At 45.7% G+C, this 14116-nt stretch overlaps 1 protein-coding gene and 1 long non-coding RNA gene across 41 annotated transcripts; both read left to right on the top strand.

The window, feature by feature from the left end:
* Positions 1–329: 329 nt before the first annotated feature.
* LOC123097822 (uncharacterized) lies at positions 330–8303 on the top strand. Of its 40 annotated transcripts, none has more exons than XR_006447490.1 (9): positions 330–1814; positions 1908–2181; positions 2275–2374; positions 3004–3084; positions 3445–3533; positions 3734–3833; positions 3921–4005; positions 4084–4186; positions 5208–8303. It is a non-coding gene; the product is annotated as an uncharacterized lncRNA (long non-coding RNA). The 40 variants fall into 40 exon arrangements; XR_006447489.1 differs by having other exon boundaries at positions 4121–4186; positions 6312–8303; XR_006447484.1 differs by having other exon boundaries at positions 3921–4186.
* A 2299-nt stretch (positions 8304–10602) lies between these two features.
* On the top strand, positions 10603–11557 carry LOC123097821 (50S ribosomal protein L10, chloroplastic). Its single transcript, XM_044519653.1, has one exon. The coding sequence runs from the start codon at positions 10666–10668 to the stop codon at positions 11326–11328; it is 663 nt and encodes a 220-aa protein (XP_044375588.1). The 5' UTR covers positions 10603–10665; the 3' UTR covers positions 11329–11557.
* Positions 11558–14116: the final 2559 nt, after the last annotated feature.

Here is a 14116-nt window from a genome sequence, read left to right on the forward strand (position 1 = left end):
GGGCAGCAACGTCACGCGGTGGAGGTCGCCGGTCCGCCGTACTCTGTGTGCACATCCATGGGATCCCCACGACACACGGCTCTGCCACGAGGTTGTGGTAGAGTTGGTCTTCTCCCCCGCTGGCCAGAAGATGCAAGTGTCTACCCACTTCTTTTCCTTTCTCTCTGTAGATAGAAATTGTGCTCTCTCTGAGAATTATTTTTACTTTTTAATGTGTTATTACTTTTGTTCGTGCTGATGCCTTAGGCCGATGTGCTACTTTGATTCAGTTTCCTCTTCTTTGAGGCATGGTAGTACAAAAAGTTGAACTTGACAACTGTTGCAGGTCACCACCTGTGGCAAAGATTAGCAGGGACTACAAGGTTGTTGTCGGATGCTCAGGAATGCAGCGGGAGTTCGCCTGTTCTCGGCTTCCTGTTCGGAGTTGTATAGTGCCACCCCTGTCGACTCCACCAGCAGCGGGATCCAGGTCCCCCCTGACCTCTTCCTTTGTACTTGGTTGACAAAAACCACTAAGCAATCCTCATAGTTCAAAAGTGCTTCAGGTCCAACTCCAGGATATTTGATTCAGTACTCAGTTTCAGTTCCAAGTTTCAGTGCTTCAGAAATATTGGTTTTGGTAATCAGCTTGCCGAGATGGTACCTGGACATAATTTACTTGCGTGCTATAGCGTGTAGAAAATTGTCTAGTTAAATTGATCAGTGTACAATCTCTCGCTAATAGCATATTTTCAGAGGCCACGCTATTTTGTATAGCACGCTATTCATTAGATCTATCTACTCCTGTATTTTCAGTCAAAAAATACACTATATGTTACTATGCTATATTTCCTAAGTTATGTATAGAACCTCTGCCTATATACTTGGATCACCGGATTGTTCAATTCTTTTTATGCAACAAAACTATAGAATTACTACTTATCATTGCAGTGTCGTGTTCTGTGTATACCAATATCTCTACCACTATAATACACCATTCTTGAAATTGGATTCACCACCCACTTGCTTTTTAGTCTGCTTCGGTACTGATCACCTCGACTAATGAACTAATAGCCAAGATACAGTGCAGAGAGTAAACTTGCTGGGTGATACATGAGAGCATTTATATAATGGTCGGTTCTATCAAGTTTTTTACCAATTTATACTGAATTAAACTTCTTGATATGGCGACAGGGTCTCCAGTGTACATGATTATCGATTAAATTTGTATATAAACTTCTTCCAATTTGTTCAATTGTAAGCCTAGTGATGTAACAATGAACGTTGATTGTATTGTTCTGCTCTTGGTTAGTACAAGAAATGCTTGAGTTGTCAATCAGGAAGAACTTCAATTCTTCAAGCAAGAACTCTATACTGGGCTTTCAAATAAGTTGGACTGTAGATAATGTCCAGATTTGTGACCATTGATGCTTGTGCTTTCTTCTTCATCTTCTGGTGAGGAAGAAGGGAAAATGCTGGAGCCAATAGTTGTTTAGTGGGACTATGTTCTGAATTGACAAAGCTAAAGGAAGCACATGCCATCTATCTCTCATATTGGTTATTTGGATGGTGAGAAATCACCATGCCTAGCTATTGAGATTAGCTTGTTCTGATAAAAAAAATCAATGCAAGGAAGGAAACAGAATATGGGCATTGCAACTATAGAATGGTGATTAGATATTCTTGATGGAGAGGCATAGATTTCTAATGTCGGTCTTTGATAGAGTTCACATATGGCTGCAGTTTTTGCGACTACGGAATTGTGATTGGATATTCTCGAGTATTCAGTTCTTCGGTACTGTTAATCGAACATACACTGGAAGTCAAATTTCCAGGTATGTACTAACCTTCCAGTAATCAGGAGTATCAGAGGTTATATATTAATACCTGTTGGAAACTCCTATCTTACTGATCACTCTCCCTTATAGGTAAATCTGATCAAGACTACTAGATGATTTTGCTAAAAAAAAGACTACTAGATGATCCAAATGGAGGATTATTTCACTTTCAGACCCACTTTGTAATTGTACATCATTGTCTTACCACAGAAGTTTAGATGGACATAGTATCCAGGATACCAACTATTTGGAACTCCTCTCTACAAAAAAGGCTTAAGGGGATTGGTAACTGGAGTTCAGAGCATAAAAGTATTCTAATTGCCATGCCTACAGTATTGTCTACACAGATTTGAGAGAGGAATAGGTACCACTTTTTCCTCAACATTTAGTTATCCATACAAGCAGTAATGCCTATGCTAAGTTGTTATTTTTTTTATACATGATTTTTTTATCATAGATGGATAGATGAGCAATGGACCATTAAAGTTGCTTTCCATGGTTCTCTTCGGGACCATTGCAAAAGGTGGTTTTGTTTGGATAAAGGTCATCAAGCTAAGGTAAGCTCTCCATAGACTGGAACATTATCATGTCCATGCCGGCGAGGAAACCATGTGACCTTCTCATCCCAATGTCTTTCCCTCCTTATCCCTTTCTCCTATCGCAGTTCCCTCTCAATGCGTTAGTTTTTTCGTCGTCGCTAGGTTCCCATGGCACTCTGCCACACTCGCTTCAGTAGTTCGTTGATTAAGAAGTACGAGTGGGTGGCCAGCTGCAATGTCTAGATGGAAGACCTTCCCTGTTCAGATTTATTTTGGGTTCTTGATTCCTTTTTCTCAATGGTTATATGTAATTAGTACAACATTAGGAAAAAAAAGTATACCATGTTTGTGGCTGGATGCATTGAGTTGTTGGAATTGTTTGTTAGAAGTGCATTCTTGATTGCCTTACCAATGGTCCAAAAGAAATGCACAACCGGTGAAATTGACCGTGGTTTTAATGTACTTTTGTTACAATAGTTTTTTTAGGAGCAAAGGACAGTGGGAGAGATCTCCCACTGACTTGTAACTATAAAAAGAAGGACGTCTGTTACATTTACAATACACTAGAGTATATTTCATTATTTCCCAGTTTGGACATACTTTTTCTATTGGTTTGCTTCTCATAAATATTATCATGCATGTCTCAGCTGGTGATTCTGTGATAGTGGTGTGCTCTCATAAATATTATGTGTTTCCAGGAAGATGAATCCTTTTCGAATAGGGACCAGGTTGGTTACTTCTTCTGTAATTATATGTTTCAGTGATAGCTGCTTGATTAAATGGTTCCATCTGTTTCTTATTCTTCTCATCCAACGTAGATAAATAGATTATATGCTTTTGTGCCGAATCACGTGGAAGGTCGAGATGACCGCACATACGTATTTTTTTATGTTTATTACCGCATGGATGCCTACTGACCCTAAATATATTTGGTTAAAATGTTTTCCTATGAAGTTTCTATACTATATAAGAAAGTTGGTCTCAACTATTTGAGGTCATATTCTATTTTAAGGATTACTCATACAGTTTCATAGCTGATTCAGTTGCATTAGTTGAGAACAAGTGTTTGTATCAATCTTGTTTTTCAGGTTACTTGTATTGCATATTGATGGATTTCTTGCAAGCTTGTACGCCAGATTTTATTTCAACTGTATGTATTCTTTTCTTTGACAAGAGGGTATGTATTCTGGACAAATTCTGTTAGATTAAATGGTTGGTCCGATCCATGTGTAATCATGTATTATTTGGGATGAGACTTGTATTTTTAGTCAGTATAATTTTATAATGGATTGAACATATTCCTGTAATTTTGAACTGTGAAACACATAGAAGTTAGTTAATTTTGGTAGTATTTGTGGCTTGTTGTGCTCACCCCAGAGGCATCGCAGAAGCTTGCCCATATTTCTGAACTGATGTCATCCTTGCTATGACAATTCTTGATCTTGGGCCACATCAGATTCATATGTTTTGTGAATCGGTATGTTGAATAAATCGAGTCGCTCAGGACGGCCACATGATTCAAGCTGAATCTGATATCATTTGTGCCTCCGTGCTCACTTTTCAGGTGGGTCATATAACTGAAAATCTAATAATACCAAGAGTCTAAGAAAGACGAATACCTGAAGAGATTGATGAGCCTTCCTAATCAGGTTCCCTTCTAGCATGCATTTTTACCTTCTTTATCATTTCTCTTAAGGATAGTCTTTACAAGGTTATCTTGTGATCAGTTTGATTTGAAAAAAATGGGCTGAAATAATTGGACAGGCGGGCCAAAGCATTGATATCCTGAAGAAGCACAATGTTATCAGATCTCTTCTTAACATTTTGCAGGTAATAATCGAGCCTGTATTTGAATCTTGTGGCTTTACAAGCGTAAACTGCAATGTTGTTAGTTGTTTATTGTTATGAAGTTCTTTACTTAATTATAAATTCACTATAAGATTGTGGTTGTCTACTTAAATAAATGGTATTTGTTAGACGACCAAACTCACTTGCATGTCATTCCTTAAGAAGACCAGTCTCCCAAATGCTTTAGTTTGTTGCTAGCCAAGGCAAACAAATTTATGTAATCTGCCCCGTGAGAGGGCGTGGTCTTTGTCAAGGAGTACACTACGATGGCGAGCCGACGATGATGAAGGCGAGCGTCGCCTCAGTGCGGGGTAGTGGAGGGCGGTGACAGTAATAAGAGTTGTCTGTAATGCATTTTCCATGCCATCTGGTTGTATCTCTGTATGTCTTCTTTCCTGTGCTATAAATACAAGCAAATGTGCTAGACTACCTTTGGACCAACTGTAATGGATGGTCCTCATTATCTATACATTCAGTTTAAGTTGATCTGAACTTACAATTTCTCTGTTGCAACACATGCCTAACGTCCTCATGTGCACTAAGTACGAGATGCTTCCTTTCCTAACAAATATCAATCTGTGATGAACATCGGCTCGTATAATTAGATTATTTTGGAGACCTATCCATGTGACTCACTGATGCATATAAATAGCATATTTATCTGCTAAGCCTCCTAGAAATGTTCATGTCACAACATGGACCAAACAAGCAAGCTGAATGGGCAGCAGCAAATGAGGCACCGCACCATCATGCCTCAAGCGGTGCCACCAGGTGGCGCCCCAACCACTTAGTTATTTTAATTTTAATTTTTAATTTTTAATTAATAATAAAGTGATTATCGCTTCTGCCCGCCCGCTCACCGTCGTTGCGCTTTTGCTAAAACCACCCTGTGTTTTTCAGTAATACAACCCGCAGTCCCTCTTTTAGTGGATGCGTCAAAACAGTTCGCTTTTTACAAAAAAGACCCCCGCGTCTTATCCAGACTCTCTCGCTTCCTTTCCAGCAGCGGTGAGGTGGGGTCGCCGGTGACGACGAGGAAGGCTGGCGGTGAGGTGGGGGTCGCCGGTGACGACGAGGAAGGCCGGCGGCGAGGTGGGGGTCGCTGATGACTACGAGGAAGTCCGGAGCGCTGATTCCCTGGCGGATCCATGGAGTTTGCGGCTCCTAGGCTGAAAGGAAGGGAGGTGAGGGAGAGAAGGAGGGAGTAAGGAGGGGTGGGTAGTGCAGCGACCTAGGCAGGAGCTCGCTGGAGCCGGGCGATGGCGGACGGGCGCGGGAGACGGAGGGATCCGGTGCAGCGGCGCGAAGTCCTTGCAGGTGGCGCACCTCGGCTTTCATCAAGGCCGCCGCCGCCGCCTGCCTGAGGCAGAGGAGGATCTCCTGGTGGTGCGCCCACTGCTGATGGTGCTCGGCGAGGACAGGAACTGGTAGGGGCTGAGCAGGACTGATGGTATACTCCAGGTTTTTGGTCCGTCGCCAACTCTATGTTTAGGGTCGTGGTTCTAATCCCTCTCTTGCCACTCGACTGTGCTTTAGGGGACTTCCGCTGTTTTGATTTAGCTTGCTTAAGGAATTCAAGTACGGACGTGGAGCAGCAGATGGATACATGTTAGCCAACACAAAAATTGCACACGGCAAGTCTGAGATCTTCCACTTGCTACTCACTCTTGTCAAGACATTAGGTGGTTATAAGACTGTCATAGGTGAAGTGTTGGGGAAGTATAACAAGGCTCAGGTGCATTAGGTTCTTCCAATTCCTTCTGCATATGCCAAAGTACTTCAGTCGGTTGCCCAAAATAAGCAAGTCTACCTTAAGGCATGAATTTGTTATACTTCAGGTGGCACCAAAAGTTCCCTCACAAACTTTCACTATTTTCATTGCAGCAAGGCCATTGTCCATCTCCAGAGAAGCGCAAGACCTATAGCCCACTAGATAAGGCTATTGAGGGGCCATCTAAAATAGATAGCTGCTTATGGGTTGTTGTGTTTTTTTGTACATCTTACAATTGTTAATGCATTTTTTGGTTGATGCACATCTAATTTTAGTGGTATAGATTTTGTACACGTTGCAGTGCACATGCTAATGTGGGTTCTGATTTTTGTGCAGATTAAGTGATCAGTGTCAGGCGCTATTGTGTGTTTGACAACAACACTACTGATGTGGCACAATCTGCCGGGATGAAGCGGCAGATGCCATCGCAAGTGTTTGCACATGATGCAGCAATAGACAAAGCATATCAAGATGCACTGTCCTAGGCTCCTAGCTGTTGAAAGGTTCATGCAGCTCCAAGTGTTCTTGACCCATGAAGTAGCAGACTAGCAGCCACATACATATGTTTACTCTGCATGGAGATTCAGTATGCATATATCAAGAACATATATCAGTCCACAGAATAGGGGCGGATCTGACAATGTTATTCCCGTTTTCTGGCAACAATCAGAGGGACTGCTAAGCTCTTCGGCATATCCGCAGTCAATCTGGTAGCAAAAGCAGTTGCAAAGGAAAGTTGACTACACTGACAAAAAATATGTTTTGCTTTATTCTATTCAGAACTATACTACATTATATCTTTAGACTGGGACACCGATGTATAGACCATCATTTTTTAGTACTTTGAAGAGGTTCATGGCAAAAGATAAAGTTTGAGATGTACATGGCATAACTCTCACCTTTGAGGTTCTTCAGGACAGGTTCAAGATTACATTCAAGGAGAGAATGTAGCCATGGTGACACAAATAAAGTGTAGCAACTGCCACCATTGCAGGAGAGGAGTAGTCGGGGCCTATCATACCATGTAACGACGTAAGTCAGTGAACTGATCTTTGTAGAGTTGCTACGAAATTCATGTTAATTTCCTGCGAATGAATAAGTTCCTGATTTTTTTTCTATGAATTTCTATTCCCGTTGTCTAGACTTAGCAATGTAGACATATCTAATTTTATTGTGGAAAGCACCACAGCTTTTGCCTTGAACAAAACAAGGTCTTTGGGTGAGACTGTAAGCACCTAAAACATTGCTTGATTCCTTTGAGTTTCCAGTTATCCTCTATTTCCTTTATCTGTAACTCATATAGATATTATGCTGAGAAGTAGGCTATTACAGTACAGGTGGACAATTTTTTGACATGACATATTCTTTGTCTGGACAGCAAAATTATTTTCACATGAGAACCTCACACAAAATCGTTGTTTAAATCATTGTTGGATGTTTCATTCTTTGATTATTTTGTTACATTCAAACTAAGAATAATGCAAGAAAAAAATCCTTCATTGTTCTAGAGAGGTGGAGGCTCTGAGCTGCATATTCTGATAACATAACTCTCAATTCACTAATGGGATTACGCCAAATACACAATAAGACCAAACACTGTTTCTATGAATTAGCATCAAGTTGCCAGGAGCAGTGAAGCGCCAATAATGGTTAACTATGGTGCTTGAGGGGATGGATATGCATAGTTGTAGGTTGCAGATATACGGCTGGAGCAATATGTAAGTACTATTACAGAATTACTTTAGCTTATGTTGAGTGTTTATATTAGCTAAATGGCTGTGCTTCATGTTCTAGGATCGCATGCCCTTTATGCTCAGAGTACGGTCTGATTATGAACAAGATAATAAAAAGTTTGTTACTTCTAACTAGACATTTTGTTAATTTCCAGTTGAAGGCTTCCACGCGCCACCTCCTTCTCCCCCTCCTGTGCCGAGTCGAGAACGGAGCAGCGACAAAGCAGAGGTAGACATGGACACGTGGTAGGAGCCAAGGGGGGAACGGGGAAAGGCGGACGCTAGCTCTGGAATCAGCTGTGTCAGCCGCTGCCAGTGCCACCGTGTCCCGCCGCAGCCTAGCCTGGTCGCAACAAAAGTATGGCTGCAGGTGTAGTTCATTCAGTTTTGCAGTTCGATTTACTTGCTTGTGCATATGTGCGTGTATACTGAGAGAGAGGGAGAGATTATTCTGTTCTAGCAGTCGTATTTATGTGACAAATCTGCTCCCCTCCACTCTTTTTTGATTTGCCTGAAATCTGAATGTGAAAAGCAGTTGCAAGTTGAGAGCAGCAGAGTAAACGTTCAAAAGTTCAGAGTGCATGTTTTTGAGATTCAGAGGACGTGTAAGCTGGAAGATGGGTTGCCATGCTTTGTAAGTATGATTAGTTGGAGTACTATTCTATCCGATGGCAGTGCAAAGTTGAAGTAGGCGCTGACCAAGGACGTTAGGGTATGTTCTTCACATCAACACTTCATTGTCCAAAAAGCGACAATTCCTTTTGTGTTTGCGAAAAGGCCTAAGGCCAAATATTAAGGAACACATGTCCTTACAAACTCACCCGTACTAAAAAAGAAAATTACATACAAATCTCTGTGGGAGCCAAGCTCTTGTTCCTCCTGCATCCCTCTGAGCCTCTGCCTCGACGGGTCAACTTTTTTCAACCCAGGAGCTTGTGGAAGCAGCGGGCGAGATGATGTTGATGTAGACCATGAAAATGTGAGAAGGGAATGTAGAAACTGCAAGACCAAGAAAATCGATTGAATCCGAACAGGTCCCCCAGAAACCTAAACATAGCAAATCTTGGAAGACCTGCTGGAGACATGGCTTCACACACCCTTGGCCGCCAATAAACACAACAACGAAACATGGATAGGACGGGGAGAACCATATTCCTACGGAGGGATGACACCGCTCTCTCAGTTTCCTGTCCAAAACCCTAAGACAACCGAGAACCCGTCGCCGCCTAGGATCCCGTCACGCAACCCCTTCTCCAGTAACCAGGCTAGGTCGGGCCGCCACCGAAGGTAGCCAACACGCTGGAACTGAGACGCCAGCCCGGACCAACCACCAATCCACGCGCAGCAGCCGGCCCTCCCTGGCATGTCGCGCTGCCCACCAGGGCACAACATCTCCGAAGGACCTTCTCGTCGCCGACGGCTCTGTGCGCGGCTTTGCCAGGTGGTGTACCGTGGCGGCGGCGAGAGAAGAAGAGGTGATCTAGGTTTTCTTGTGGAGGCGGCTGAGAGCAGACTCATACCTCAACCATAGCTTAGCGATAATTCAACTGTGGCAACACAAAGGCATATTCACCTTATAGCGAATGAGGGTAACCTTATTTTTGACATTTGTCTTGGATATAAGAAGTGGCGCATAGTGGCACTCGGAGTAGGAGCAGTTTTTACAAAAAAAAGATCGCCCGATGCAACGCACGGGCATTTGTACTAGTTTTTTTTGCATGATAATACGTGTCTCATTTATATCATAAGGATCATAGTACAAGCCACGTACATACCGACCTGACAAAACTGAAAAGACAGCAAAACACTAGCCTTTGCACACAGGAACACCAGCCAAGAAATAAAATTACAAACAAGACTGAAGAATCCTCTGAACTTGACACCAACGCCCGTCACCTGCCTCTGGCACCACCATAGCAGCCACCAAAAGAGAAAATGACGGATCACCTCCACACCCGAGCTCGACGCGGCTCCATCGCTGATATGCAGCTTTGCGGACCTCCAAGGTGGCTCGCCAATAAAGGCGAAGCCATTGCCGTTGAACGAATCAGACCGGAGCAACACCCCGGACACGCCATCAAACTCCAGATCTGGCACCCCTGCCCAACTAAGACGTTGGAAGAGGAAACCATACCTGCCTTCCACAAACCACGAACCTAGATCCACTATCTTCCAGATGCCGTCTATGCAGACCACAATCTGCATCCGCTCCTGGACTACCTCCCAAGCTCCACGCCAGCGCTGGAGCAAACGCCGTCGCAACGGCGGAGCCCGAGGACACAGGTCCACCGCGAGGATGCCGCCGCCGCCGCACCATCCTTGCTTGAACAGTCTGGTTTCTAAATCCGTCCCAAAAATGAATCGTCTCGTTGGGGAAGGATCTGAAGATTTATTAGTCGGCGCCGCCATCGCCACCGCCGAAGCCACGACGATGAACAACCCAAAATCCTAAAAACTAATGCCTAAAACAATCCACACGCATGAATCCGGCGACCCCCTCAACACCGACGACCGAGGTCGTCAGCGGAGGGGAGCCGCCGGAGGACGGCGGCGGAGGAAGGCGCCCTGGCGGCAGGAGGCGAGATCGCCTTTCTTTCTTCTCCTGGAAGAAAGAAAGAAAGCCCCTGTAGTGCTACCTGGGAGGTAGAAGCTACTGTTTGTGCATTTGTACTAGTTATAAATAGGAAGGAGTAATAATCTTTAAAGAGTACGGAGTATATGAATACGCAGAACACAACGGTCTATCTTCCTCGCTGAATATACGGTCACACATAATCCAAAGGAACCCCTCAAAGGAAATGAAAACATAATCCAAAGGTCCACGAGCACCATGTCCACGGAAGAAACCACCCATCGTCTTCTCCATAGATAAGCTTTTTCCACTCCACTCTATCTTCCTCGCCGTTTCTCCCCAACCCAACCCCCGCCCGGCGCGCCCGCCCGCCCGCCCCAGAAAAATGGAGACCTCCTTCCTCCCGACCGCGCGGCCCCTCCCCGCGTTCCAAACCCTAGCAGCGGCCCCGCGCTGCCCCCGCCCTCTGCGCCGCTCCACCATCCGCGCTGCCATCTCCCGCGGGCGCAAGGAGGACACGGTCGCCGTGGTCCGCGAGCAGCTGGAGGGGTGCTACCTCCTGGCCGGCATCCGGTACGAGGGCCTGACGGTGAAGCAGTTCCAGGGCATCCGCGACGCGCTGCCGGAGTCGTGCCACCTCCTGGTGGCGAAGAACACGCTGGTGGGGAAGGCCATCGAGGGCACCCCCTGGGAGGCGCTCAAGCCGTGCATGAAGGGCATGAACGCCTGGCTCTTCGTCCACACGGAGGAGGTCCCCGTCGCGCTCAAGCCCTACCGCGCCTTCCAGAAGGAGGAGCGCGTCGAGGAGACCAACGACTTCATCGGGGCGGTGTTCGAGGGAAAGTACTACGAGCCCGGCGAGTTCAAGTCGCTCGAGACCATGCCCAGCCGCGCCGAGGTCTACTCCAAGCTGCTCGGCGCCCTTAATGGGCCGGCCACCTCCCTCGTCACCACGCTGCAGGCGCCAGCCAGGGACGTCGTCGCCGTGCTCTCCGCCTACGTGCGCAAGCTCGAGGAGGAGTCCGGCGCCGGCGCCGGCGCCGCCTAGTGGCAGTTGCGATATGGTTGTGCCTCCTATCCCCACATCTCACTCTTTGCTTGTACAATTCCTTGTACCTTTATTACTGTCTCCCGTTTGAATTGAATCACAAGTTTTCCCCTTCACAATGTGCGGCTTGTAATTGGGTAGTATCTCTTGCCTGCTGGTGTCCAAATTGGGATGAAATTGGAAAAGGATGGTTTGAGAATCGGGCAATGTATATCATGTTCACGAATAATTTGGTTTGTGTAAAAGCAAGTTTAATAGGGTATGGACCCATGAAAAACAATGGGAACTACTGATGGCTATTCTTATGTCAGTTTATATCCAGAGGTTCAGGTCAAATTTCATTTTTCAGGCGACGTTGAGGCTTCGTCACATTCATTAACCGTGTGCTATGGTTCTGAAGTTAGACAAAATGTTTGTGTTTGTGCATCACAACTTGACCGTGGCTTCGCGGTCTCCACTTTCTGCTCAGAAACAACTCAGGATTCAGATTTTGGTAACACTAACTAGGAGTTGGAAATTCTTTGAAACAGATCTCGAAGTTTCCTGTTGATCGCCAAAAATTCATACATTGCATAAGACAACCACATATGAGGTTAGGATAACCGATTGCCACCACATTTCAGACAACTCACAACGAACTACCACTTTCGCGCCTAATGAGTAACAAATTGCATTGATGACAAATTGAGCTCGCAAAGACAACGTTTCTGACAGGTTGGTCCCGCCTGTCAGCCTGATGAGGCGTCCGCGGACAGACATTGTTAGAAGGCTCCGTCCGTTACGCGGGCGTCAGGTACCCTACGGTTTAAGGGCGTGCGCCGTCCGTTTCAATCCCACCCATCCCCAAGACTCCTTTGCCACACTTTGTTGCCGCTGCTGCCACTGCCTAGTCTCCGGGTAAGCGCCTCCGCGGTACCCATGGTCTCCTAGGATGATCTCTCGAGCGGCTCGTCGTTCAACGACGACTCCATAAACAGCCAGGTTCGTCCTGGCCTCTCCCTCTCATGCGGCTAGGGTTATGGATTTGGGGGGAAATAGGATTTTTTTTACACACATCGATTGAAGCCGATTTGTTCTCCTTTCAGCTTCCTAGGACGGTGTACTGCAAGCAATGGAGCGGAGTGGCTTCAGATCTGCGTTTTGTGTGCCAGCACAAATCCTCTTGTGAGAAGTTTGTGGCATTTGAGTCAGTGGATAGTGGCAGGAGGTTTTTGGCTTGCGCGAAGAAGGTTGGTGGTGTCAAATTGGTAGATTTAGCAATGAAATTACTTGTGAGATTCTGTAGTGTACCATTTTTTGGCATGATGAAGTGCAATTTGCTTATATTTTGAGATATAATAGGAAGAACTGAAGTACACCTATCTGGAGCGGGTTGATCCCGAGTGGCCAGAAACTCTTAAGATGCGCCTAGCTAAGTTATAGACCATGTATGATGATGAGAACATAGAGTGGCTCGGAGCAAATGTGGTTAATGCAGAAGAGAACTCCAAGATACTAGGAGACAAGAAAAGGGTGGAGAATGACCACACAATTTTCAAAGTTGATTTTGAAAAAATGGTGGCTGAGCAGTTCAGCAATGAACGGGTGGTTGTGAGGAGTATTTAACCAAAAACTACCACATTTCACGGAAACGTGACAGAAAACTACCACTTTACGATTTTGTGCGGAAAACTACCAGATTTGTCCTAATCCGTGGCAAAAAACTACCAAGTGTCGAAACCGGCCGCTTCGCCCGTGCTAAGCACCAAACTGACCAGCCGGTCCCACGTCTCAGGTGCCACGCTGGCCAACCGACGCCCGCCGCGCGTTAACGGCCGTTAACGGCGCGTCCGCGGTCGGAAACGGCTGCTGTCGGCCAGGTCAAGACCTGATCCAATCCATTCCCCTCTCGCGCTTCACTCTCTCCCTCCTCTCCCTCTGTCCTCTGTCTGACCTAGGTGGCGGCCGCCATGGCGTTGGTGAATCCGGACGGTAGCGGCGGCGATATGGGTGGCGGAGACGTCGGCGGCGCCGGTGGCACAAGTTTGGACGTTGTGGGCTCGTTCTCTGAAGTGGATAACTGGTTGGGGAGCAGCAGCTACGCGACGCAGGCAGGGTTTCAGCAGCCGGAGGCACCGCTCGCCCAGTCATCGCCGGTGCCTGGATGTTCCAAGGGTGGCAGGTATGGACAATCTCTTGCTTAAATGCACATGTTTTGTTCAATCTGGCAACTTAGTGAGACTTTGTTTATGTTTGTTGAACATGTTTAGTAAACTTTATTGCAACTCTAGTTCTGTCAATTTCAATTCAAATGATGAGCACATATTTGTGCAGTTTGGCTGACCAGAAGTGGGAGATATGGTTTCATTTAGAAGGAAGAAACCCTGTGAAAAGGGGTATATATGAGTCAGATATATCTTTTTTTACTCTACAATCACTCATTGCTAGTGAAGGGTATGGGGAGAGTGATTACATGTACTATGTGAAGGAGGAGGAAATTGGATCTGAAAGAGTAAAGTATTTAGGTAATTGTCGTGGAATTGTCACGACAGATGTCCTCATGCAAGGACTTAGTCGTGGAGCCATCGCAGCTAGGAAGCTTAAAGGGGTTAAACGGGACAAGGAACATGAGGGTTATACTGGTTCGGCCCCTTACGGTGAAGGTAAAAGCCTACGTCCAGTTGAGATGGTATTACTTAGGGCTTCGATGACCAGGGAGCTTGATCGCTATGCCTGGCTATCGATCTGTTCTCTCCCGTCCTGAACCGCCGCCGGGTCGTCCCTTTATATAGAGAGGTTGACACCCAGC

The sequence above is a fragment of the Triticum aestivum genome, chromosome 4D (assembly GCF_018294505.1).
Source record: "Triticum aestivum cultivar Chinese Spring chromosome 4D, IWGSC CS RefSeq v2.1, whole genome shotgun sequence".
Lineage (NCBI taxonomy): Eukaryota > Viridiplantae > Streptophyta > Magnoliopsida > Poales > Poaceae > Triticum > Triticum aestivum.

Bases quoted from the DNA above. Each gene is read 5' to 3' on its own strand.
- LOC123097821 (XM_044519653.1), top strand. From the start codon at position 10,666: ATGGAGACCTCCTTCCTCCCGACCGCGCGGCCCCTCCCCGCGTTCCAA.